General features: G+C 41.2%; 2 protein-coding genes across 3 annotated transcripts in view; one reads left to right on the top strand and one right to left on the bottom strand.

Moving 5' to 3' along the window:
• The window catches only part of RSPH14 (radial spoke head 14 homolog), a 267,776-nt gene that overhangs the window by 154,722 nt on the left and 87,827 nt on the right, over nt 1-25,227 (top strand). The gene's annotated exons all lie outside the window — the stretch shown is intronic.
• The window catches only part of GNAZ (G protein subunit alpha z), a 141,307-nt gene that overhangs the window by 91,184 nt on the left and 24,896 nt on the right, over nt 1-25,227 (bottom strand). The window contains exon 2 of the mRNA XM_056530813.1: nt 2,925-4,180. Coding sequence (XP_056386788.1) covers nt 2,925-3,647 — 723 coding nt within the window. The 5' untranslated portion in view covers nt 3,648-4,180. The remainder of the gene's footprint in view (nt 1-2,924; nt 4,181-25,227) is intronic.

The following is a 25,227-nucleotide window of genomic DNA, read 5'->3' as shown; positions in this document are numbered from 1 at the left end:
GCACTACAAAAACATTCCATGCAACACAGGCCTGTGGGGTACACCGAGGCAAAGGTGATAAGGAAAATTTGTAGAGGGTTCAGTTTTTTGGCATGTACTGTTTGGTTGAACTGTGCCAGGGGCACTTTGGTGGCCAAGCAGATTAGGATGTAGTGTTTCATAACATTATGTATAAGCAATATATGAAATTTTAAAGAGCCTTTTGATCTTGGACAATCCCAGTTTCCAAATACTGTGTAAACCTCCACCTGTACTCAGCAACAAGTTTTCAATGAATTGCTAATTAGAGCCACCAGAGGGTGAATGCAGCAATACAGATGTGGGAGGTGGGAATCCCGCCAGGGGTTTCCTTTACCTTCCACTGAAGATCCGACTTCGGCACTGTAGAGCTACACCGGCGTGATGACACAGGAGTCGGGTGTAGAATAGTAGTACTTTTTATTAATACTCCCTCCGAAATGCATAGTCCGACCCTGTATGTTACTTTTTATGAGTATTAATAAAAAGTACTACTATTCTACACCCGACTCCTGTGTCATCACACCGGTGTACCGCTACAGTGCCGAAGTCGGATCTTCACTGGAAGGTAAAGGAAACCCCTGCCAGGATTCCCACCTACCACATCTGTATCCCTGCATTCTTCACCATCCTCGACTGGACCGACGGCCAGCTGCTCACGACACACCAGCAACCATGGACCTGCCCAAATGTTTCAGTGTTGTGCCTGTAAATTAGCGCAACCTGCAAAGGTGAGCAGGTCCTTTACTTCTATATTCTACTCTCCTCAAATACCGCGGATAACCGACACTATAAAGCGCCATCTCTATCTTGTTTTTTCTCCTATATCTTCTATTACCAGACGGGGAATGGTGTATTATATACAATGCATTCTGAAATTCTTCAGACTTTTTCACATTTTTCTTTTTAGGTTGAAGCCTTGTGCTGAAAAAATTAAAGTTTTCCCCCATCATTTTCCTTGCACTCGCTTCTCCATAATGAGATTGTAAAAACAGAATTTTATAAATTTTTGCAAATATATCGAAAGAGGAAAAACTAAGATTTTGCACAGACCCTTTACTCAGTATTTAATCACCTTTTGCAGGGATTACAGCCTCCAGTTTTCTTGGTTATAATGCCACAATGTTACACTCCTTGATTTTCTACAATTTGTCTCTGCAGATCCATAGATGTTTGACTGGGTTCAAGTCAGAGCTCTGGCTGGGCCACTCAAGGATATTCACAGAGTTGTATCCAAGTCACTCCTGTGTTGTCTTGGCTGTGTGCTTAGGGTCATTGTCATTTAGGGTCATTTTAGTTTCATAAAACCAGAGAATTTTGGTTCTGACAGTCTGAGTCTCCTTTAGGTGCTTTTTGCAAACTCCCTGTGTGCTTTTATGTATCTTTTATGGAGATGAGCCTTGTTTTTGGCCACACAGATTGTGGAAGATTTATTAAAACCCGTCTAGAGGAAAAATTGCTGAATTGCCCATAGTAGCCAATCTCATTGCTTCTTTCATTTTTGAAAAGGCCTCTGAAAAATTAAAGAAGAAGCGATCTGATTGGTTGGTATGGGCAACTCAGCAACTTCTCTTCTGGACAGGTTTTGATAAATCTTTCCCATTATCTTTGTAGCTCAGCCAGAGTGACCATAGCAGTCCTTTCCACAATAGAGGCAGAAGAAAACATAGAGAGCTTTCCGGCCTCTGCCCACCCACCTCATAAATTTTCATGGACCCTTGACCCATGTGAGAGCACTGTGGGCAGGCATATGGGAGTAGAGGGGACAAAGGCAGGGAAGCATTGTATGCTGGCTCCTACCTCCATTGCCCAAAAGCCAGCATTACAATATTAGCAACAGACCCTAATATTGCATCTCCTAAAGGGCGGCACCTATCAAAGTTAGTTATATTTCATTTTATTCTAATTCACCAGCACTATAACCCTGTTTATTGGTTTTAGTGCGGTGAACCAGCTGTCAGTTTCCCTTAAAAAAATTGCAATAATATCAAAAACTCTGTTTTCACTTTGGTGCATTGAGTTCAGAATGATTGGGAAAACTTGATTTTTTTTTTATTTTAGCAAAAGGCCTTTACATAATAAAATGTGAAAAAAATTAAAGGCTCTGAAACTTTCTGAAAGCTCTGTAGTTTACTTTATACTTAAAGGGGTTTTACAGGTTTGACAAAAAGAATCCAGGGTATGGAGGTGGGAATTAAAAAAAAAAAAAAAAAAAACGTGAGAATAAATACAGTGGAACAGTAAGCTCCTTGTACAGACCACCTTGTGCCATACTTCATTGCAACAATAAACTTGGAACACACTAAGTAATACATACTATAGAGTTCATTGAAGATTATCTACACCAGACATACAGTGCTGCATTCTGTTCAAATATTAAGGGCATATAAATGGCAGCCTCAGAGCTAACATCACAGGGTTTGTTGCTATCTGAAAGCGCTACTGTACCCATTTGCCACTGCAGTATTTTACATCAACCATATATTTCATTGTAGTTAAAGGCATTTAAAAAAAAAACCTTGTTTACAGAATGCAGCCAAACAAATAATTGGGATATAAATGTTTTTTTTCAATCACAGTATGCCCTATTTTTATGTTTGTTTGTTTTTTTGTTTGTTTTTTTAACACCTTTTGTTGGGTTTCCTTTCCCATTCATTTTAACCACCATATCAGTTTCTAGGAATGCTTCCTAAGAAAATTAAAAAAGCAACAAAACTATCCGTAAATGTGAATTCATAGATCGGTGTATCATAGTTCATAAACCAGTACAGTGTATCATGTACAGTATATCATAGTTCCTTGAGATCTCGGCCCAAGAAATGCACTAACCTATAAGTTTACACAGCGTTTATATTTAAACCTAGCATGCAAAATGTACCCATTGTTTCTGGATATTCTTTACTTACTGTTTGGTTGTCTTCATAAAGCTTCAAGTCATATCCACTGAGTTCCACACAGAATATTATGGCTGTCACACCCTCAAAGCAGTGAATCCACTTCTTCCTTTCGGACCGCTGGCCTCCAACATCAACCATCTTGAATGTCAGCTCTTTGAAGGTAAACTTGTTCTCTACAATGCCTGTAGTCATGTCTCGAGAACGCAAGATGTCTTCTACAGTGGGGATGTACTCGACAGCTGCTATCCTTTCAAGATCATTTAAGTAATAGGCAGCGTTGTCTTCTAGATGATACTCATTGGAGCGGGAGAAACACTCTTGCACACCTGAATCTGCCCACAGCCGCTTCATCACTCCCAGCAGTTCAGAAGTAATTTCTCCCTTACTTTCTGCTGGGCCAGTCAAAGCAAACAGCTGGACTGCATCATATGCTCGGTCAGGGTTGTGAAACTCAATCTTCAAAGTAGCAAGCGCCCTTATGATGCGAGTGAGGGAGTCAATGGCATTATAAATGATAAGAGGCTTATATTCTTTACATGCTTCCAGATTGAACCCACCACTATGGATAATTTTCATCTGCTTTACAATGGTGCTCTTACCAGAGTTACTCGTTCCGAGCAGCAGAAGTTTGATTTCTCGGCGTTGGCGCTGACTTTCCGAGCGCAGGTGTCTATCGATCCTGCGCGAGCGCCTTGCTGCCTCTTTCTCCTCCGCACTCTGCCGACATCCCATGGTAGGTGGTTGCCAGAGGTGGAAATTTCCCCCTTCTCTCACTTTATCCTTCCACTTTATCCTTGTCTTTCAGCCTTGTGCCACTTTCCCCCTTCTCTCACTTTATCCTTCCACTTTATCCTTGTCTTTCAGCCTTGTGCCAACAATAACACTCAGATTGAATGAGATTCACCCCTAGCAAGTGTGTAACAATAAGGACCAACACAACCTGGATGTCATGGCACTCCCCTTCCCTTGAGGTAGAAGTGGCACATTCCTTATTTTAATGAAAAAACACTTCCTGCCTCCATGGAGTGACCATATACGTCATATACCCTCTTCTCTTCTGCATAATGATTTCACTTCCTTGTGTCCACAGGTACGGAGCAGCCTACTCATCTGCTTCTGCCTCATCTGCCTTTTTAATTGTGTTTTCTGGTTACCATGGTGATCCTAGTCTGTGCAGCGAGATATTGTGTGGCCAGCCTCTTGTCTATTCCACTGGCCTTTTTGATGTTTTTTTTCTTCGTCCTCTATCTGACAGTGATTTGTACCTGTTAGATACAAAGAAAGGTAAATATGGAATGACTGCATCTCTATCTCTGTTACTTCGCACAATACATGCATTCATAAAAGCAGGTTAATATTACACAAAATACATTTTGTAATCCTGTTTATGAGGAATCCAAGCATGGCTACTTTATCTATGGCTGGAGAAATACTATGTGTACACAAGTATGCTTAGGATATGGTTTCTAAAGTGTGACAACTGGATGTAAGTCTTTGAAGAACCAAACATATACTGTAGCCCTCAAGAATAGATGTCTAATTATGTTTTCAACATGGGTCTTGCTTAAGAAAAGACATCTTGAAATGATGGATATTATTCTGTCGTGTGTTTTGAAATTACTCCTCTTCACCATTGTATAAGTGTATGGCATACATAAAGAAATCTGAAAAAGAAGCTTCATGGTCAGGCTCAAACCTCTCAGAATATTAGGTTAAGTAAAAAGTAGAGTCACTGGTGTATCCTCTATTCTCTAGTCACATAACATTTGCTGACCTTTCTTCTTGATATAGATCACCCCAGTATCATATTAAGGTTACTAGAACAATGGATATTTTAGTAAGCATTGATCTTTAACAGAAGAATATTACGTAAATAGTAAGGGTTATTGATTAATATGCGAAACAATAGAATGGATGCCACTCCCCAAGGGTCATATTATGTCATAGGATCAATATCAGCAGAGACCTGAGGGAAAAAAAAGACAGATTGATGTTTCTTTATTTCAGGCTATTACATGCCTGCTACATCCAGCCAAAGACTTTGACTTGTTTTCATACATACCTGCTACTCCATATCTTCAAAAAATGTAATGTGTCCCAATACAGAACTACAGATTAGTAATGTTGAATTGGGACACACCTTTTCTCTCTTTATAGGTCCATCCATTTTTATAACTACACATATGCGTAGGTGTGATAGGAATCAATAAAACACAATGGGACAATGTCATCAGAGGTCAACGCAGCTATCCCTTGAGGAATCTTTTCCTGGTTTGGTACTGTGGTGCTGCTTAGTTGTGGGACATTATGACAACTAAACGTCCTGCCATAAAATTTGTGCCATCGTTCTTTTTACCTGCATGCAAGTCAAGAGCATACACACTATAGAGACAGACAATGCGGCTTCTATTGGGCCCTGGAGAAAGGCGTCCCAACCCTGTTACCCTGTTTTTGTTACTGGTAGGAAACTGCAGAGCTCTTCTTCCCAGGGAAACTACATTGCCTTTGATCTAAGGGTCATGAAAAGCAAGGCATAAACATTAGGTGGGGGAGCGGGCAAAGTCAGATACCATAATAGGGGGCCCAATTCGATCTTTGGATCTTTTATGTACACCACTGATCACTGGTTTTACTTTCTAGGACGTAAAATTATGCCAGGGTACTAGTTCAGTAGCAGATTCTCCCCGTTGACCCATATCAGCCTATATACAGTATAACAATACAAAAAAACATGCTAAGTTGTAACTAAAGCCCACAAAAAAAAAAAAAAGCATGCAATAATCCCCCTGGGGGATACATTGCACAAAACATTGCATAGAAATGCGTACATGCTCCCTATATATATATATATATGTATAACTGTTTCACAAACTATTTAGTAAACAAAGCTTTGATATCAAAATCGATTAAACAAATCTTTTTTTTTTTTACTTTAGAAATCAGTCATTTTTAATTATTTTATCTCCTTCCATTAAATCTGACCATATGTGTTATCTCTCAGTTACATGCACTCCCAAGCCCAGCAGTTTGCTATTAAATTCTCACTTTTACCAGACGCCAATAAATGCTCCTGTCATCATCGCTAGCCTTCTTCATATGATGATTTCCTCATCTACCTTTTATGTGAGTCCAAAGTAAATATGAAAGAGAACTACTGTTGTGGGATTCCAGAGATTATTGTTAGGCTTCCAGTAGAAGTGCACCCATAGATCTAGTCTCCAGGCTTACGTTGGTGACTCACTGTGAGCTGCACTGTAAAGAACCTGCAGACATGTAATACAATTAGCCATTCACACTGTCATATTCACCTTCACACACACTCATGCTTGTTCCCAAAAGTGCAGACTGGAAAGCAATTGCCAGATTTCAAGGTCAATAGGACTGTTCTTTTGCTGGAGCCCAAAGAGTCATGAAAAGCAATTTCAAATCCATATTAAGGAACGATGTGAAATGAAACAGATGTAGATAGAACAGTAACGTTCATTGGCAAATGTCAAGACAACGGTTTGCCATTTGTTGGCAGATGACCATATTCCTGTGTTGTCACTAACCAACCACAATGACCTAGATTTTTGAAAGACTGTTATGGTTTTGCATTTCTTATTAACCATTCCTGCACATGGAAGTTGTGATTCTCTGATAGCACTCTTTGAATTATCTAGGAGACTGGGTGGGTGTATTCATCTGGTGCTGACCATCGCAGGCGTCAAAGATAATTCATTTGGCTTTTCTCCAGCATGAAATCGACTTGTGCCAGCTTCCTCAAAAACATGTTCAACTACAACCAGAAGGTTTGCAACATGGCTTTGTGCTTGTAATAAAGAACTCACTTTGTGTCAGAATAAACGTCAGTTATTCATTGGATGCCAGCCTCTGAACCTGGTTATGGATCTATCACTGATACACATATGCTTCTGGATGCTGTGTGTAATGCTTGATTGAAAATATAAGGTTACGCTACGTGCACACGATTATTGTGCTGCATCCCATTAAGGGTCCATTCTGTGCCAAACAACAGAGCCAAATGGACTCTTTGCACAACAGACAGCAATGGGTCCTGATGGATTCCATTGACTGAAATTTGATCCCATTTGACTGTTATTTTAAAGGAGTTGAGCGGAGATAAAATATTTGACATGCAGTATTTTTTTCTCTACTTAACTCCTGTCCCTTCAATGGGTTAAGCCAACAGAGCTCCCTTTAGCAAAGCTCAACGGTGGGGTGCACATAGACAAAGGTTTGTAGCTTAGGCCTAATGTTTCTAACTAAATTGGTGGTGTAATAATGTGCAATGAATAGGCTTGCACTGTAATAATAATACAGCTTGTATTCCTTCCCACCATTGAGCAAAGCAGGTCAGAGTCACTCTTATTTGTAGATCCTCCTACCAGGAAGCACCCATTGAGACCACTAACTGATTTCCCATCCAGCATTTAGTGTCAATATAATCAACAGCGCCATCTACAGATTGTGATCACTTACATCAGTCCCTGTGTCCATTCCAGCCCTTCACAATCTAGTTTCCTACTCATGTACGCCCCCTAAGGCCACCTCACATATCAGTATACTTTTGAAGAATACCCTGAGCAACAAGTTAGAAAGGGCCCCACACATAGACAGTTCTTATTTGAATGGTGGACTCCAGTTCTGGAAGGTGACAGAGGCTAACATTTCCTGCACCACAAATTGCCCTTCACAGTGACTTACAGTGGATAAAACTTTGCCTTCTTTTCAGTTTTGACATCGTATGCATTGAATATATTTAGGAAACCTTTCTGGTAAAAGGTTCATTTTGAAAAAAAAACTGTCACCAGACAGACCCTTCACTGTTGCCATGGTGTGGTTACCAGTATCCACATTATTTACATGTAAGTGGGCCAATGGATACATGAATTTGCTTGTAAAATAGTACTACTGGCAACATTTTAAGGTCATTGGCCAACACATATAGGCATGGCTTTGTCTGCATGATGTAGTTGCAGCATTGATGGAAATATACTTTAGCAGGTGCCACTGAATATGGCGAATAGGGTTCAATAGTGTAAATCATATAGTATAGTACCAGGTAACAAGGTTTCAGAAGGACCAGACAACTATTTAATGTGTGTGTGGGTCTGGCTTCACTCTACCTGCAGATGTCAGGCTAAAGAACTAGCCAGCATGTTAAACTTTAACATGCCGAATCATTTGTTCTTAAAGGGGTACTCCACCTCTAGACATCTTATCCTCTATCCGAAGGATAGGGGATAAGATGTCTGATGGCGGGGGCCCCGCCGCTGGGGACCCCCGCATCCTACCATGCGGCACCCACCTGTAACAGCTTCCGGAACCGCTGGAGGACCTCAGGCTAATACCATCCCGACCACAAGAACGGAAGATCGGGACGTCACTCCGCCCCCTTGTGACATCACACCCGCCCCCTCTTATAGACTTATATTGAGGGGGCGGGTGTGACGTCACGATCTTCCGTTCTCGTGGTCGGGATGGTATTAGCCTGAGGGCCTCCAGCGGTTCCGGAAGCTGTTACAGGTGGGTGCCGCATGGTAGAATGCGGGGGTCCCCAGCGGCGGGACCCCTGCCATCAGACATCTTATCCCCTATCCTTTGGATAGGGGATAAGATGTCTATGGGTGGAGTACCCCTTTAAGGGAGATGAGCCATCACCTGATGTGTCTGTCAGCAGCTAATTTCCTTCTTATTGAGAACACATGCATACTTGGCTGAAGTGAGCATGCATGTGTAAAAGAAGTGGGGGGTCCAGGAGTAATAGCTGTTGGCCGGGCAAACATTCAGTGTATCTGAGGTGTACACTTTTTTTTACCTTACATTTTCTCTAATAATTTTCATACCTTACTATCCAGGAGCTGTTTTGAAGCTGTTACAGAATGGTATGCACATGTGAGTAGGAAATTCTATATCACATCTTACGAGATATGGGGAAGGGCATGTTAGCAGTAGAAAAAAATCATAAGCTATTCTCATCTGCTCTTTTACTACTGGCGTTCTGGATTCCATCTACCCACATAGGAATCTTCTCCCAGAGTTGTGAATCTGGGCTCTCTTCACAAGCAATCCTGGCAACTCTGTGATTTTTGTGCAAATGGCAATTTAGCCCTGAAAGCTGATTCTTTATATATTTTTTTCTTCTTACCATATTTGGAAGTAAAAAGGGTAAAGCAAAGACGCATATTCTGTACAAGTGTTCTCCAGCTAGAAAACCATATCAGGTTACCATGGCAGACATTCTGATAAAATCTAACAGGATTGTCCTTTCAGCACAGATATTGTACAGCTATCCAATACATAAAAAAAATGAATAATTTAGCTTAACTTTACCCCAATTGGTGTCCATTGTAAGATATGGTTTTTATCCTCTAAGCACATTTTGTTCCTAGCCCTGACCTTCATCTTTGTCAAAGGATTGCCTCTTTAGTAATGCAATCCTCAGTCAAAACCCTTCTCAATCACTGATTTTCTCTAATGGACTTTTACCTGTAATAAAATATTATTGATAGTAATCCAGTCAATGGAGGCAATAGGGTTCAGGCTTTGCATTATACTTTCCTAGCCCTTTCCCCACAGCTCCCGTTTCAGTGCCTTTTAGTTGGGGCAGGACCTGGGGTATCCTTCCTCCGCTGAGAAACAGAAAGAGGCAATAAGCAGTGGGAGACCGAGGAACACTTTTCACATTGGATCCAGCAACATACCGGAGTACCCCTTTAAAGTGGAACTGTGATGGGTCAAAAAACTCCAATTCAAGTTTTTCTATATTATTTTATAGCCTTATGTGCTCTAACTCCAAGGTTTTACTGCTCTTTTGCTACTCCCCACTTATTGCAAAATGAGGTGTAAATACTAGGCTGAGGAGTGTGATTAGATGGCCGAGGGAGTGATTTATTTTAAGGGGTGTGATTATGAAGCCCCAATCACAATCCCTGATTGTAGAATTCACATCCTATTTTGCAATAAAGATTCTGACGATTCAACAATGCAGTGAAAAGTACAACCAAATACTAAAACCGCTATACCTCGGTTTAAAAAACACTGTTGGAACCAGAGTACGCAAGGCTATAGTGATATAAAAGTAAAAACATTTTTTGGACTAGCTACAGGTCCTCTTTAAGGCAAGTTATGCCAAGGTTGGCAACCCAAGCTTGGCATAAGCTTGGCAATGCCAGACCCCTCAAACAACAAACAAGAACCGCGCCTGATTGACACCTAAATTATAATAGGTCCCATTGTGGTGTCTTTCATGTTGAAGAAAGTGCAGCAAGCTGCGCTTATTCTTTCTGACAAATTAGGTGAAACTACAAACAGAGGTAGAGTTTAGTAGTTCATACAGATCGAATGACAGATGGAATTGTATCGGTTTCATCATAAAAACTTATATGTATAAAAGAAAGTAAGCCATCAGTCACTGGCAACATCCCCAGACACATACCATCTTGGCCAAAAGTTTTAAAGGGGTACTCCGGTGCAAAACATCTTATCCCCTTCCAAAAAGTAATAATAATAGATGGATAAGCGCTATGTGGGACTTATAATAAAGGCAACCTTGTTTTCAAAGTTATACAGCACTATATTAACCTTGTGAGGTATAACTGGATGTATTTACTCTGGGTAAGGACATCATAGTAATGATGGCCTTACACAGAGTGTATATATACAAGTGAAGGACGAGGCGCCACATCCCTGAGGAAGGAAGCCGTTCAGCTTCCGAAAAGCTTCAGATTTTTCTGTCCCTTTCTGTGCCCAGTAGTGACGTCACTCTGCCAGGTATTGCAAAAAACTTACACTCCGGCGTGAAGTAGACAAAGCTGGCCGGGGTCATCTCCCAGCGCTTCCCAGACATCATAATCGCATCTCTCTAAATATCAAACATCGAACTACGCAATTTGGATCGAAAGTATACGGATCATCGTGGACCCGGCAGGAAATCGCACCTGGAGTCTGCAGAACGTCGTATCACATGTGAATAAATACATTCAGCAATACCTCACATGGTTAATATAGTGGTTTTATTATAAGTCCCACATAGTGCTTATTCATCTATTATTATTACTTTAATACTTATTGTAGAGGATACGGGGACCTATACAGGAGATAGCATCTTGTCAGGCATTATTACCACAACTTGTGTGAAGCGCCTGGGTTATCTCTGTTGATCTACATCTTATCCCCCTATCAAAAGGTCCCCCCTGCGATCTCCAGGCCAGCAGCAGCGGCATCTAGAATACAGGAGTGTGGAGCTCCCGTGTTCGTGACATCACGCCATGCCCCCTCCATTCGTGTCTATGGGAAGGGGCGTGATGGCTAGTACGTAGCTGTCACGCCTCCTCCCATAGACCTGAATGGAGGGGGTGAGGCAGCTGTAGTCACCAGTCATCCAGCACGGAGTGAAGTTCGCTCCGTGCACGGATTACCGGGGTCCCCAGCGGCAGGATCCCCGCGATCTAACATCTTATGCCCTATCCTTTTGATAGGGGATAAGAGGTCTTGCACCAGAGTACCCCTTTAAGACCAACATAAATTTGTGTTCACACCATCAGTGTCGATGACTTTTACTGTTTAATACATGAGATAATTGCACTGCACATACTTCACTGGATTTAATTCTTTGTTGTATGAGAGGAGCTAACTTATAACATCTGAGCTACGGACGGGATCTTATAGGGGGTGCTCCACTGTTTTTAGATCTTTTAGTGGGAAACCCCATTGAGAACCTGTGGTCAATCCTCAAAAATCGGGTGGACAAACCAAACATAGAAATTGTGATAAACTTTAAGCACTGGTTAGGCAGGAATGGGTGCCCATCAGTCAGGATTTGGCCCAGAAGCTGACATTCAGCATACCAGGGTAAATACAGACGTCTTGAAAGACAAGGGTCAACACTGTAAATATTAAGTCTCACTAGGAACTTGATGGAGGAGAGTTATCAAAACCTGTGTAGAGGAAGAGTGGTGCAGTTGCCCATAGCAACCAATCAGATTGCTTCTTTCATTTTCCAGAGGCCTTTTTAAAAATGAAAGAAGCAATCTGATTGGTTGCTATGGGCAACTGCACTCTTCCTTTACACAGGCTTTGATAACTCTTCCCCCATGTATTTATTAATAAATGTCTAAAAACCTATTGAAATTCTTAGAATAGTGCTTTATCATATTACAGAAACATCTGACTACAAGATCTAAGACATTGCATCAAATTTATCAAACAGTGTGGGAGAAAATATGCAGTGTGGGAGAAATATGGAGCAACCAATCACAGTTCAGTTAACAACCTCTGGTAAAGTGAAAGCTGAGCTGTGATTGGTTGCTGTGGGAAAATCACTCTATTTTTCTCTCATACAGTTTGCTAAATCTGAGCCACTGAAGCCGCAAACCTTGTAAAAATATGTGTCTGTCTTTTGGCCAGGACTGTAGGACACATTTAATAATACTTGTGTATTTTAGGCTAGGATAAAAGAAATCAAATCATTTTCACCAAATGTTGGCACATACCTCCTAATAAATGAAATCAGCAGTAAAAAAAAAATCTTATCTATTCCTGCAATGAACTTGGTTAAATTTGCACCACATTTTTTTTTTCTTAACAAATTTGACTAATCCTATGACTCTTTGGCTAGTGGCAAGTCCAAAGTTTTTGCTCAATTTTGGTGCATACCATGATTATAAACTTTTTATATGCATTTTCAGCAAAAACAGGCATAAGAGAATTGTAAAGGTGGGCCAAACTAACTTTTACAGTATAAAAGAACAAAGGATGTCGGCAACTCACCGCTTCTTCTCTCTCTTTTTTATTTAGGAATACTCACATAACAATGGCAATAGGGAGGGACACATAAGGGGGGGTAAGCAGAAGGCGACAGCAGCCGTTGTTTCACACGGGTTACGTGCTACGTCTGGCCTGAGGCCAGACGTAGCACGTAACCCGTGCGGAACAAAGGCTGCAGTCGCCTTCTGCTTACCCCCCACCCCCGTATGTGTCCCTCCCTATTGCCATTGTTATGTGAGTATTCCTAAATAAAGAAGAGAGAGAAGAAGCGGTGAGTTGCCGACATCCTTTGTTCTTTTATACTGTACATGGTCACTCTGATTTGTCAGAGCACCGCCACATCCCACACTGAAACTCCTCCCCAACTAGCAAGTTCAGAGAGATCCAACCTTTACAGATTACACGCAGTGCCGGTCCTGTTCTCCTTGGTTTCAAACTAACTTTTAGTAGACATTGGTCACATGGTGCAAATAGCTTTCCTCACATTTTCATCTAATGTGTGTAGGCAGCATTATGGGGGAGATTTATCAAAACCTGTCTTGAGAAAAAGTTGCTGAGTTTCCCATAGCAACCAATCAGATCACTTCTTTCATTTTTCACAAGCTTTATAAAAAATAAAAGAAGCGATCTGATTGGTTGCTATGGGCAACTCAGCAACTTTTCCTCTGGACAGGTTTTGATAAATCTCCCCCTATATGTTTTGCTAACTAGATTTTACTTTACAACAATTCACCAAAGATATAGCTGTAAATATAAATCTTTTCAAATCTCCTCTTTAAATCTTCAAGGCCTGTATAGTCTTTTTTTGTAACTTTTTTTTCTTCTTCAGATTAATGGCTCATTACGGTATACAATAAAACTTACATAACATTAATGCTAAAGGCAACATGTTTTCCTCTAAGACCCTCTAAAAGCTCCATAACTCCTTATACTTGAACACTCAATGTGGATATACAAAATGCCATTGAACAAAATGGCCTGATGCCCTTAAAGGGGTATTCCGGGAATTTTTTTTATTTGACTATGCTACAGGGGCTGTAAAGTTAGTGTAGTTCATAATATAGTGTCTGTACCTGTGTGTGATGGTTTTCTCACAATTCTTATGTGATTTTCACCCCAATATCTATTTTTAACAGCATACAAAATGAGCGCTGTCTAAGAATTTTTCCCAGCTTGCAATGCAGTCGAGACCTGACTCACTAGTCAGCTGATGACAGGGAGTCTGTCTGCTTCAATGGGATCAATCTGCAACTAATGCAACAGCTGTAGGCATCCTGATTGAAAACCACAGGTCTGTAGCTCATTTATGTTTCAATGGGTGGGGAAGCTGGAGGAAAATGGTATCATGGGATTTGTAGGCAAAAAAGAAAACAGAAAACAGGAAATACAAGTTCACAGAAAGCTAGCCACAGTGTTATGGTAATCTAACAACATAGCCATTTAGCCCAAGACAAGCGCAGATCCTTCCTATGCATGTCCATTACTGTCTGCCAGGTATGTACTAAAATCAACTTATGCTGGATAACCCCTTTAAGTTGTGTCTGCTCTTTACACCTTAATGAGAATTACGTCATGGTGCCATGGTAGTTAACGCACCATGACATCATGCGCGGCAGGTCCCGGCTGCTGTCTGCTGGTAATGGCGGACATCAGCGATCGCACCATTAACCCCTCAGATGACGTGATCAATACAGATCACGGCATCTGCGGCAGTGCTGTACTTTAAATGGTTGATCGGATCGCCCCCAGCAGTGGTGCCGCGGGCATCCGATCATCCATAATGACGGACAGAGGTCCCCTCACTGGCCTCAGTCTGTCTCCAGGGGTCTGCTTCTCTGGTCTGACATCCTATGCATAGCACTAAACAGTATTATCATTCAAATGATTGCTATAAATAGTCCCGTATGGGGACTATGAAAGTGTAAAAAAAAAAGGAAAAAAATTTGAAAAATCCCCTCCCCCAATAAAAATGTAAATTATCAGTTTTTCCCATTTTACTGCCAAAAAAGCATAAAGACATTTTTATAAAACATATTTGGTATCGCCGCGTGCGTAAAAGTCTGAAGTATCAAAATATATTGTTAATTATCCTGTAAGGTGAACTGCGTAAACTTAAAAAAAAAAAAAAAAAGTCAAAAACTGCTGCTTTTTTGTCACATTTTATAAAAAAAAATTAGTAATAAAAAATGAATAAAAAGTAAAACCTAAGCAAACTTGGTATCGATAAAAACTACAGATTACAGCGCAAAAAATTAGCCCTCATACCGCTCCAATACGGAAATATGAGAAATCCAATGTGCTGCAATGTCCAGCTCTGCCTTATAGCCCCAAGCATCTCGGACCGGAACAGACCACTTCCAGGTAAATTCGAACAAAGGAAGATGGTCCAGTGCTTTTAACGGTAGAATTCGAGGATTTATTAAACAGATCAAAATACAGGTACAGACAAGGTGATGCGTTTCGGCTGCTAGTTCACAGCCTTAGTCTAAGGCCTTATGACTAAGGCTGTGAACTAGCAGCCGAAACACGTCACCTTGTCTGTACCTGTATTTTGATCTGCACTGGACCATCTTGCTTTGTTCGGAAATATGAGAAAGTTATAGGTGGTCAAAATAGGGCAATTTCAAACATACTAATTTTGTTAAAATAGTTTGAGATTTTTTTAAAGCGGTACAATTATAGAAAAGCATATAACATGGGTATCATTTTCATCGTATTGACTCACAGAATAAAGAAAACATGTAATTTGTATCGTAAAGTGTACAGCTTGAAAACAAAACCTTCCAAAATTTGCTAAATTGCGGTTTTCTTTTCAATTTTCCCACATAAATAATATTTTTTTGTTTGCGCCGTACATTTTATGGTAAAATAAGTGATGTAATTACAAAGTACAATTGGTGACGCAAAAAACAAGCCCTCATATGGGTCTGTGGATGGAAATATAAGTTATGATTTTGAGAAGGCGAGGAGGAAAAAAACGAAAATGCAAAAATAAAATTGGCCTGGTCATTAAGGCCAAAATGGGCCTGGTCCTTAAGGGGTTATTATAAGCAGGTAGATGCCATGGGCGAAATTCTAAATTTTGACATCCTCATTTACACCTTAACCCCTTGGGGACGGAGCCCATTTTGACCCTAAGGACGGGAGCATTTTTTTTTTGCAAATCTGACCTCTGCCAATTTAGGCATTAATAACTCTGGAATGCTTTTACATATGAATTTGATTCTGAGATAGTTTTTCCGTGACATATTGTATTTTATGGTAGTTGTCCATTTTTGTCGATACTTTCAAAGTTAGAAAAATGCTAAATTTTCAAATTTTTCATGAAATATTGGTATTTCTTTTTACCAAGAAATGATTTCTTGGTAAAAAGAAATACCAAAATTTCATGAAAATTTTGAAAATGTAGCAATTTTCTAACTTTGAAACTCTCTGCTTGTAAGAACAATGGTCATGCCAAATAAATGATATACAGTAACCCCCGACATGCGATGGCCCCGACATATGATAAAATCGACATACGATGGCCTCTCAGAGGCCATCGCATGTCGATGTCAGCATTGACATACGATGCTTTTATATGTCGGGGCCATCGCATTAACTGCTATCCGACAGCGCAAAATGCTAAAGCTGCTGTCGGATAGCAGTTTAAGCATCCCGGACAGGTTCGCTCACCTATCCCCGCTGCTCCGGGTCCACTTCGCGATCCTCCGGCGTCTTCTGTATCTTCTCCAGGGTCCGGGCCTTGCTTTCCGGTGTCGTTATTCCGTCACTACACACGCCGTGCTGGCGCAGCAGCGTAATAACGTCACCAGAAAGCGAGGCCTGGACCCTGCAGAAGATGCGGAAGAAGCCAGATGATCCCGAAGAAGACGCCGGAGCAGCGGGACAGCATCGGGAGCGGTGAGGACGCGATCCGGAGCGGCGGGGACAGGTGAGTTTAACTTCCTATACTTTACATTGCACGGATCCCTCAACATACGATGGATTCGACAAACGATGGGTCGTTTGGAACGAATTACCATCGTATGTTGAGGGACCACTGTATTGATTCACATATACAATATGTCTGCTTTATGTAAGCATCATAAAGTTAACATGTTTTTACTTTTTGAAGACATTAAAGGGCTTCAAAGTATAGCAGCAATTTTCCAAACAGAAAGTTTGTTAACCCTTTAATTGTTTCACAGGAATAGCAGCAATGTGGAGAAGAAAACTCAAAATCAAAATTTTTTACACTAACATGTTCTTGTAGCCCTATTTTTTTTATATGGGGTACAAGGAGAAAAATCCCCCCCAAAATTTGTAACCCAATTTCTGTTGAGTATGGCAATACCTCACATGTGCATGTAAAGTGCTCTGTGAGCGCACAACATGGCTCAGGAGGGAAGGAGCAACTCAGGGATTTTGTAGAATGAATTTTGCACTTTATTTTTTGGGGGGCATGTTGCATTTAGGAACCCATCATGGTACCAGAACAGCAAAAAAAAAAAAAAAAAAACTCTGCATGGCACACTATTTAGGAAACTACACCCCTCAAGGAATGTAACAATGGGTATAGTGAGTTTTAACACCTCACAGGTGATTGACGACTTTTTGTTAAAGTTGGACGTGTAAATGAAAAATTTTATTTTTGACACTAAAATACTGGTGTTACCCCAAATTTTTCTTTTTCACATGGGGTAATAGGAGAAAATGCCCCCCAAAATTTTTAACTCCATTTCTCCCAAGTAAAGAAATACCCCATATGTAATTGTAAAGTGCTCTGCTGGCGCACTACAGGTCTCGGGAGAGAGAGAGTCCCATTGGGCTTTTGGAGAGAGAACTTGGCTGGAATCGAAGTCGGAGGCAATGTGCGTTTACAAAGCCCCCATTGTGCCAGAACAGTGTAAACCCCCCCCCCCCCACATGTGACACCATTTTGGAAACTACACCCCTTAAGGAACATAACAAGGGTTAGAGTGAGTACTTACACCTCACAAAAATGCCAGAATAAGGAAATACCCCATACGTGGTCGTAAAGTGCTTTGCTGGCGCACTACAGGTCTCAGAAGAGAAGGAGCGCCATATGGCTTTTGGAGAGGGAATTTGGTTTGAATGGAAGTCGGGGGGCCATGTGCGTTTTCAAAGCTCCCATGGTGATAGAACAGTGGACTTCCACACATGTGACACCATTTCGGAAACTACACCCCTCACAGAATGTAATGGGGTGCAGTGAGCATTTACACCCCACTGGCGTTTGAAACATCTTTGGAACAGTGGGATGTGCAAATGAAACATTAAATTTTTCTAACTCAGTGCCTTCCCACCAGTGTGCCTCCAGCTGTGGCAAAAATTACAACTCCCAGCATGCACGGTCTGTCAGTGCATGCTGGGAGTTGTAGTTTTGCAACAGCTGGAGGTACACTGGTTGGGAAACTTTCAGTTAGGAAACATACTCTAACTTGGTGTATCCCAACCAGTGTGCCTACAGCTGTTGCAAAACTACAACTCCCAGCATGCACTGATAGCCGAAGGGCGAGCGCTGGTGATCGGAAATACGGAGGGCGTACAGGTACGCCTCCGTCCTTAAGTACCGGGACGCGAGGGCGTATCTGTACGCCCTCTGTCCCCAACAGGTTAAAGGGGAACTTCGTTGGAAAACAAGTGAAAAACAAAGATTTGCAAATCAACTGGTGCCAGAAAGTTAAACAGATTTGTAAATTACTTCTCTGCTGCTGTATGCTCCAGAGAAAGTTTTGCAGTTCTTTCCAATCTGACCACAGTGCTCTCTGCCAACACCTCGGTCTATGTCAGGAACTGTCCAGAGTAGGAGAAATTCCACAGTTCATGGCACGGACAGAGGTGTCAGCAGAGAGCACTATGGTCAGACTGGAAAGAACTACACAACTTTCTCTGTGGTATCCGGCAGCTGATAAGTACTGAAAGGGTTAATATTTTTTAAAAGAAGTAATTTACAAATCTATAGAACTTTCTGGCACCAGTTGATTTAAAAAAAAAAAAATAAATTGTCCACCGGAGTACCCCTTTAAAGCTATTTTCTTAGCTAACTGGCTCTGCACAGATGGTTTAATAGTGTACAGCAAAAACTAAATATACAGCCTTACTTGTGATGGACTACTGTAACATATGTAGCATGGGCTTCTAGTTTTACCTTTTTACTCTTAGGGTTAAATGAGTCCCTAAGACATGGGTTGCTTTACAACTCCTAGTTACAAAACTACAGGGTTATAAAATAGTAGGAATGGTATGAAGGTATGGAAGGTGTGCCAGTGGCAGTTACAATACATCCTGTACAAGCATAGAAAGCTCTATATAGAAAAAAACATTATAAATGTAACACGTCTGCAAACCTAATGTAGGGTGGGTTTAAACAAATACAAGTTATAAAACTGCAGCTCTTAAAATTGTACTCTGCGCCCTTGTTACCTCTGTATGCAATTTGGGTCATTGTACATCTTTTATTTGTCCTTAAAAGCATTACTAGTTCTTGAGCTCACCATAGACGTGTATAAATCCCTGACAGTCTCAAGTCTTTGATGCATGGCTGACGGATGGACAAACTGGGTTGTATTTTTTTATTTCTCTCACAGACATGCAGCAGTTGCTTAAAGGCAATGTATAACCTACATATTGTTTTACTGTTTGAACAGAGATAGTGAAATATATTCTTTTTTTTCTAATGTTTTTATTTTCTAATTTTAGATTTTTTATTATGGGAGATTTAAAATTATGGGAGTGGCCATGTTGCCTGAGTCCATTAACATTAACTTACAGCTGCATCAGCAGCTTCTGTATGTCTGTACACTGAACACGCTGTGATTGCAGCCTCTGTATGTCTGTACACTGAACACGCTGTGATTGCAGCCTCTGTATGTCTGCACACTGAACATGCTGTAATTGCAGCAGCATCAGCGGCTTCTGAAGGTCTGCACACAGCACACTCATTTTTAAAAAGGCCTCTGAGAAATTAAATAGGCAATCTCATTAGTTGCTGTGGGGTACTGCATCACTCTTCCTCTACACAAGTTTTGATAAATCTCCCCCCCCCCTGTGATTACAGCAGCATAAGCAGCTTCTGTATGTCTGTACACTAAACACACTGTGATTACAGCAGCTTCTGTATGTCTGCACACTGAACATGCTGTGGTTACAGCAGCTTCTGTATATCTGCACACTGAACGTGCTGTAATAGCAGCATCAGCAGCTTCTGAACGTCTACACACTCTGCAAATTCATTTTTATAATGGCCTCTGAGAAATGAAATAGGAAATCTCATTAGTTGCTATGGGCAACTGCACAACTCTTCCTCTACAAGTTTTGATAAATCATCAGCAGCTTCTGCATGTCTGTACACTATAAATGCTGTGATTATTACAGCAGCATCAGCAGCTTCTGTATGTATGCACACTCAACACGCTGTGATTATTACAGCAGTATTAGCAGCTTCTTTATGTATGTACACTGAACACGCTGTGATTACAGCAGCATCAGCAGCTTCTGTATGTCTGTACACTGAACACGCTGTGATTGCAGCCTCTGTATGTCTGCACACTGAACATGCTGTAATTGCAGCAGCATCGGCGGCTTCTGTATCTCTACACACTGAACATGCTGTGATTACAGCAGCATAAGCGGCTTCTGAAGGTCTGCACACAGCACATTCATTTTTATAAAGGCCTCTGAGAAATTAAATAGGCAATCTCATTTGTTGCTGTGGGGAACTGCATCACTCTTCCTCTACACAAGTTTTGATAAATCTCCCCCCCCCCTGTGATTACAGCAGCATAAGCAGCTTCTTTGTATCTGTACACTAAACACACTGTGATTACAGCAGCTTCTGTATGTCAGCACACTGAACATGCTGTGGTTACAGCAGCTTCTGTACATCTGCACACTGAACATGCTGTAATAGCAGAATCAGCAGCTTCTGAACGTGTACACACTGAACGTACTGTGATTACAGCAGCTTCTGTACGTCTGCACACTCTGCAAATTCATTTTTATAATGGCCTCTGAGAAATGAAATAGGCAATCTCATTAGTTGCTATGGGCAACTGCACAACTCTTCCTCTACAAGTTTTGATAAATCATCAGCAGCTTCTGCATGTCTGTACACTATAAATGCTGTGATTATTACAGCAGCATCAGCAGCTTCTGTATGTCTGTACACTATAAATGCTGTGATTAATACAGCAGCATCAGCAGCTTCTGTATGTATGCGCACTCAACACGCTGTGATTATTACAGCAGTATTAGCAGCTTCTTTATGTATGTACACTGAACACACTGTGATTACAGCAGCATCAGCAACTTCTGTATGTATGTACACTGAACACGCTGTGATTACAGCATCAGCAGCTTATGTATGTATGTACACTGAACATGCTGTGATTACAGCAGCATCAGCAGCTTCTGTATGTATGTACACTGAACACGCTGTGATTACAGCAGCATCAGCAGCTTCTGTATGTATGTACACTGAACACACTGTGATTACAGCAGCATCAGCACTGATTCAAACAAGCAATTTCTCCTTGCTATGGGGGGGAAGGATGGGTACGTGTAATATATGAGTATTATAGAAAAATGAATTTGTAACCGTACTGCAGCTTCACTGCATCTGTACCAAGGCAGACAGTAATAACTTTGTGATATAGAATTTTGAAGGAGAGACTTGCAGCACAAATGTCAAAGAGTTGAAGGAAAAAAGGCTTCACAAAAGGTAAAGGACACAAGGATCTTTGAGTACAGTGAAGTTTATATTACCCTGCAAAAATACACATGAAGTCTCAACCCATCCAAGCATGCATATTTATGGGGGAGCTGGGCAGGATAGCTGTCAGCTGAATGAGCCGACAGTTAGCTTAAATCTGGAGCCAACTTTAGACTTGTCAGACTGGCTCCTGAATAATGTGTTTATTGTTCTAGTAGGTAAATAAAATATAAAATACTACACATATATCTCTGGCTCTTGCCAAATATTTTATTTTAAAACACATTTTTCAATGTCACTTGTAAATGTGGGAACACGGGACAAACTGCTGTAAGTTTCAAATAATCTTGCATTATCTTCTAAGGACTATTTTAATCTTAACCCCTTAGCGACAATGGACGTAAATGTATGTCATGGTGACGTGGTACTTAACACACCATGACGTACATTTATGTGCCGCCATGATCGCGAGCACCGGAGCGGTGCTCACGTCATGCCCGGCAGGTCCCGGCTGCTATCAGTAAAAGTCTGAACTATTAAAATATATTGTTAATTATCCCGTACAGTGAAAGGCGTAAACATAAAAAAAATTAAAAAAGGTCAAAATTGCTCCTTTTTTGACACTTTTTATTCCAAAAATAAATTCATAAAAAATGTATAAAAAGTAAAACCTAAGCAAAAGTGGTACTGATAAAAACTACAGATCATGGCGCAAAAAATGAGCCCTCATATCGCCCCATATATGGAAAAATTAGAAAGTTATAGGTGGTCAAAATCGGGCAATCAGTCGCGAGCAGTCATTCAAGCCGTCGGGTGTGGCCGGGGGGAACTTTATTACTTAATATCTTCACCATTCCTGGAGGTACAAACGTCCCCCGGGGATGGTGAGGATAATGATTTTAGCATATAAAACACATTGCCAAGTGTTATATATGCTAAAATGTGTTGACTGGTACCCTTTAAAGGCGATCTGCTAGCTGTAGTTTATGCTAAATAGCTGTATAAAGGGTATAAAAGCTAACTGTACCCCTCCTGGAGCTTATGGTGGTTGCGATACTTAGCCAAATGTCAAGGAGGCAGAGCAGAGCTCCACAATTGATTGCTTGCCCTCATATACTTGTTTATATCGATCAAGCAGGGGCTAGGAGGTAAGAGCGAGCGAGTAGGTGTGCCAAGCTATGGCAACTGAGCAGCTCAGCCCCACGTCCTTCACAGTTAGCTGACATTTTATAGGTTTGGAAGCCCCCATACGCTCTAGGAAAGGTGGAGTTTGATTTTATACCCTAAGGCTAAGTTTCCACTTGGTTTTTTTTCTGGCAGTTTTTGGTATACAGCCACTGCAGTTTTTGAGCCAAAGTCAGAAGTGTATTCAAAAGGAATGGAAAATATAATGGAAGGACTTACACTTCTCCTCCCTTACAGATCCACTTCTGACTTTGGCTCAAAAACTGCAGTGGCTGTATACCAAAAACTGCCAGAAAAAAAACCCAAGTGGAAACTTAGCCTAACAGCTATCCAACAATGTCTGCAGCTCTTAGCAGCAAATACAGCCGACAGATTCCCTTTAAAAGTAAAAATGTGAAATTCACAGAGCTTCTCGGTTTTATCAGGTTTATCTTCTGCTACCAACATACCTAACCTGAAAAGGGAAGGTCAAGTCTCACAAGGAAGTATCAAAAGTATATAGTAAGCAAGATGAAATGTTCTTTCTGAAAAAGGAATGTAGCACACACAGCAGAGCCCCATTTGTGGCACGCAGTGCACACCTGGCACTTTAAAGATAGAGCTTTGTAGAAATAGCAATGTAAAATTCACTTTACAGAGGTGTCTTTTAGATACCAGCTAATAATGCCCATACATAACTCATAATGTGTTACCTGCCTAGGTTCCTTTCACACTGTGTTTGCAGTGCAAGTTTACTGTATATGACCAGAAAGTTCCTGACGTATATGGTAAATGTATCCAAAGACCCCCATTACCCCCATGTCATTGAGGCTTCTGTTTGGATATACATAAGGATTTGTTGGATGGGATAGCACAGACGCCGATGATGCCCAAGTGCTGTACTCTGGTCTTTTCGGTACTCCCATAGAAATGAATGAAGTGCGTGCCGCCTGCAGCGGACACTCCTCACTGAGCACTGGGTCCCGTCCTGGTGATAGGAGCACTGGGTCCCGTCCTGGTGATAGGAGAAGTTTACTTTTGCAGTATACATTTTTTAACATTGGGCCACTATGATAGGTTTATGTTGGAGGATGCAGAAGCTAGCCTTAGAGTGCGTTCACACGCTAGTAGCTATCAGCGAGTTTCCCGCTGCAGGAAACCCACTGGGAGTTACACTACCATTGATTTAAATGGGTCCGTGGACAGTCCGCAAATCTGACAGCAGGCAATCCGCTGCTAGCAATAGCGTGTGAACGCACCCTTATACAAGATCCTAATAAACCATGTAATTTATGTGTGCCTGGTTTCTCTATGCTGAGTTTCACTTTACACTAAGGCTATGTTCACATGGTGGAATGTCTGCACGGAAAATTTCTGTGCGGACATTCTATAGACAGTGGAGCGCCGGCAGAACGGCAATGCATATCCGAGCAGGCTCAATGTTTTTGCAGACACAGGAATCAGGATTTTCGCACAGAGCAGCAGAATCCCAATAAAGTCAAAGGTGCTGCGGAATATTCATCGCCGCTTCATCATTCTGCCATGTGAACATAGCCAAACACTATGATCAGTGGTATGGCTCAGCACCATAATTTCCATGCCAATTTATGGTGCCCACTTACACAATCCAAGTGCATCCTCGTGACATTTTCCTTTTGCCAACCCAGCTGTGCATTTTCCATCTACTGGTGTTCCAATAAGCATTCCTGTGCATTCACTAACCACAAAAGGAAGTTGTGTGGGAACAGGACTTCTCCAGCGGGGTCACCTACTAATCTCCAGAGGAGTAACATATTTACTGTCCACACATAGCATTCTTTACAGGAATTTACTATAAGAGAAATAGGATTGCGTCGCTATAATTGTACTTATATACATAGTAACATACTCATAAGGTTGAAAAAAGACCAGAGTCCATCAAGTTCAACCTATAACCCTAATAAGTCCCTATTGAGTTGAGTTGATCCAGAGGAAGGCAAAAAACCCTCATACTAGAGGTATAAATTCCTTCCCGACTCCAAATATGGCAGTCAGAATAAATCCCTGGATCAACCTTCTGTCCCTATAAATCTAGTATTCATAACCAGCAATGTTATTATTCTCCAAAAATGCATCCAGACCCCTTTTTGAACTCTATTACAGAGTTCACCATGACCACCTCCTCCGGGAGAGAATTCTTACAGTAAAGAATCCCCGTCTGTGCTGGTGTAGAAACCTTCTTTCCTCAGGACATAGAGGATGCCCCCTTGTTATATATAGATACAGATGAGTATAAATAGATCATGGGAGAGATCTCTGTTCTGTCCCCTGATATATTTATACATAGTTATTAGGTCTCCCCTAAGCCTTCTTTTTTCTAAACTAAATAACCCTAATTCTGATAATCTTTCTGGGTACTGTAGTCCTCCCATTCCCCGTATTACCCTGGTTGCCCGTCTTTGAACCCTCTCCAGCTCCACTATATCTTTCTTGTACACTCGTGCCCAGTACTGTACACAGTATTCTATGTGTGGTCTGACCAGTGATTTGTACAGCGGTAGAATTATTTCCTTGTCGTGGGCATCTATGCCCCTATTGATGCACCCCATGATTTTATTTGCCTTGGCAGCAGCTACCCGACACTGGTCACTACAGCTAAATTTACTGTTAACTAAGATTCCT

This window comes from Hyla sarda, chromosome 1 (assembly GCF_029499605.1).
Source record: "Hyla sarda isolate aHylSar1 chromosome 1, aHylSar1.hap1, whole genome shotgun sequence".
NCBI classification, from domain to species: domain Eukaryota; kingdom Metazoa; phylum Chordata; class Amphibia; order Anura; family Hylidae; genus Hyla; species Hyla sarda.
Note: the sequence above shows the minus strand (reverse complement) of the source record. Positions and strands in the feature narration are given on the sequence as shown.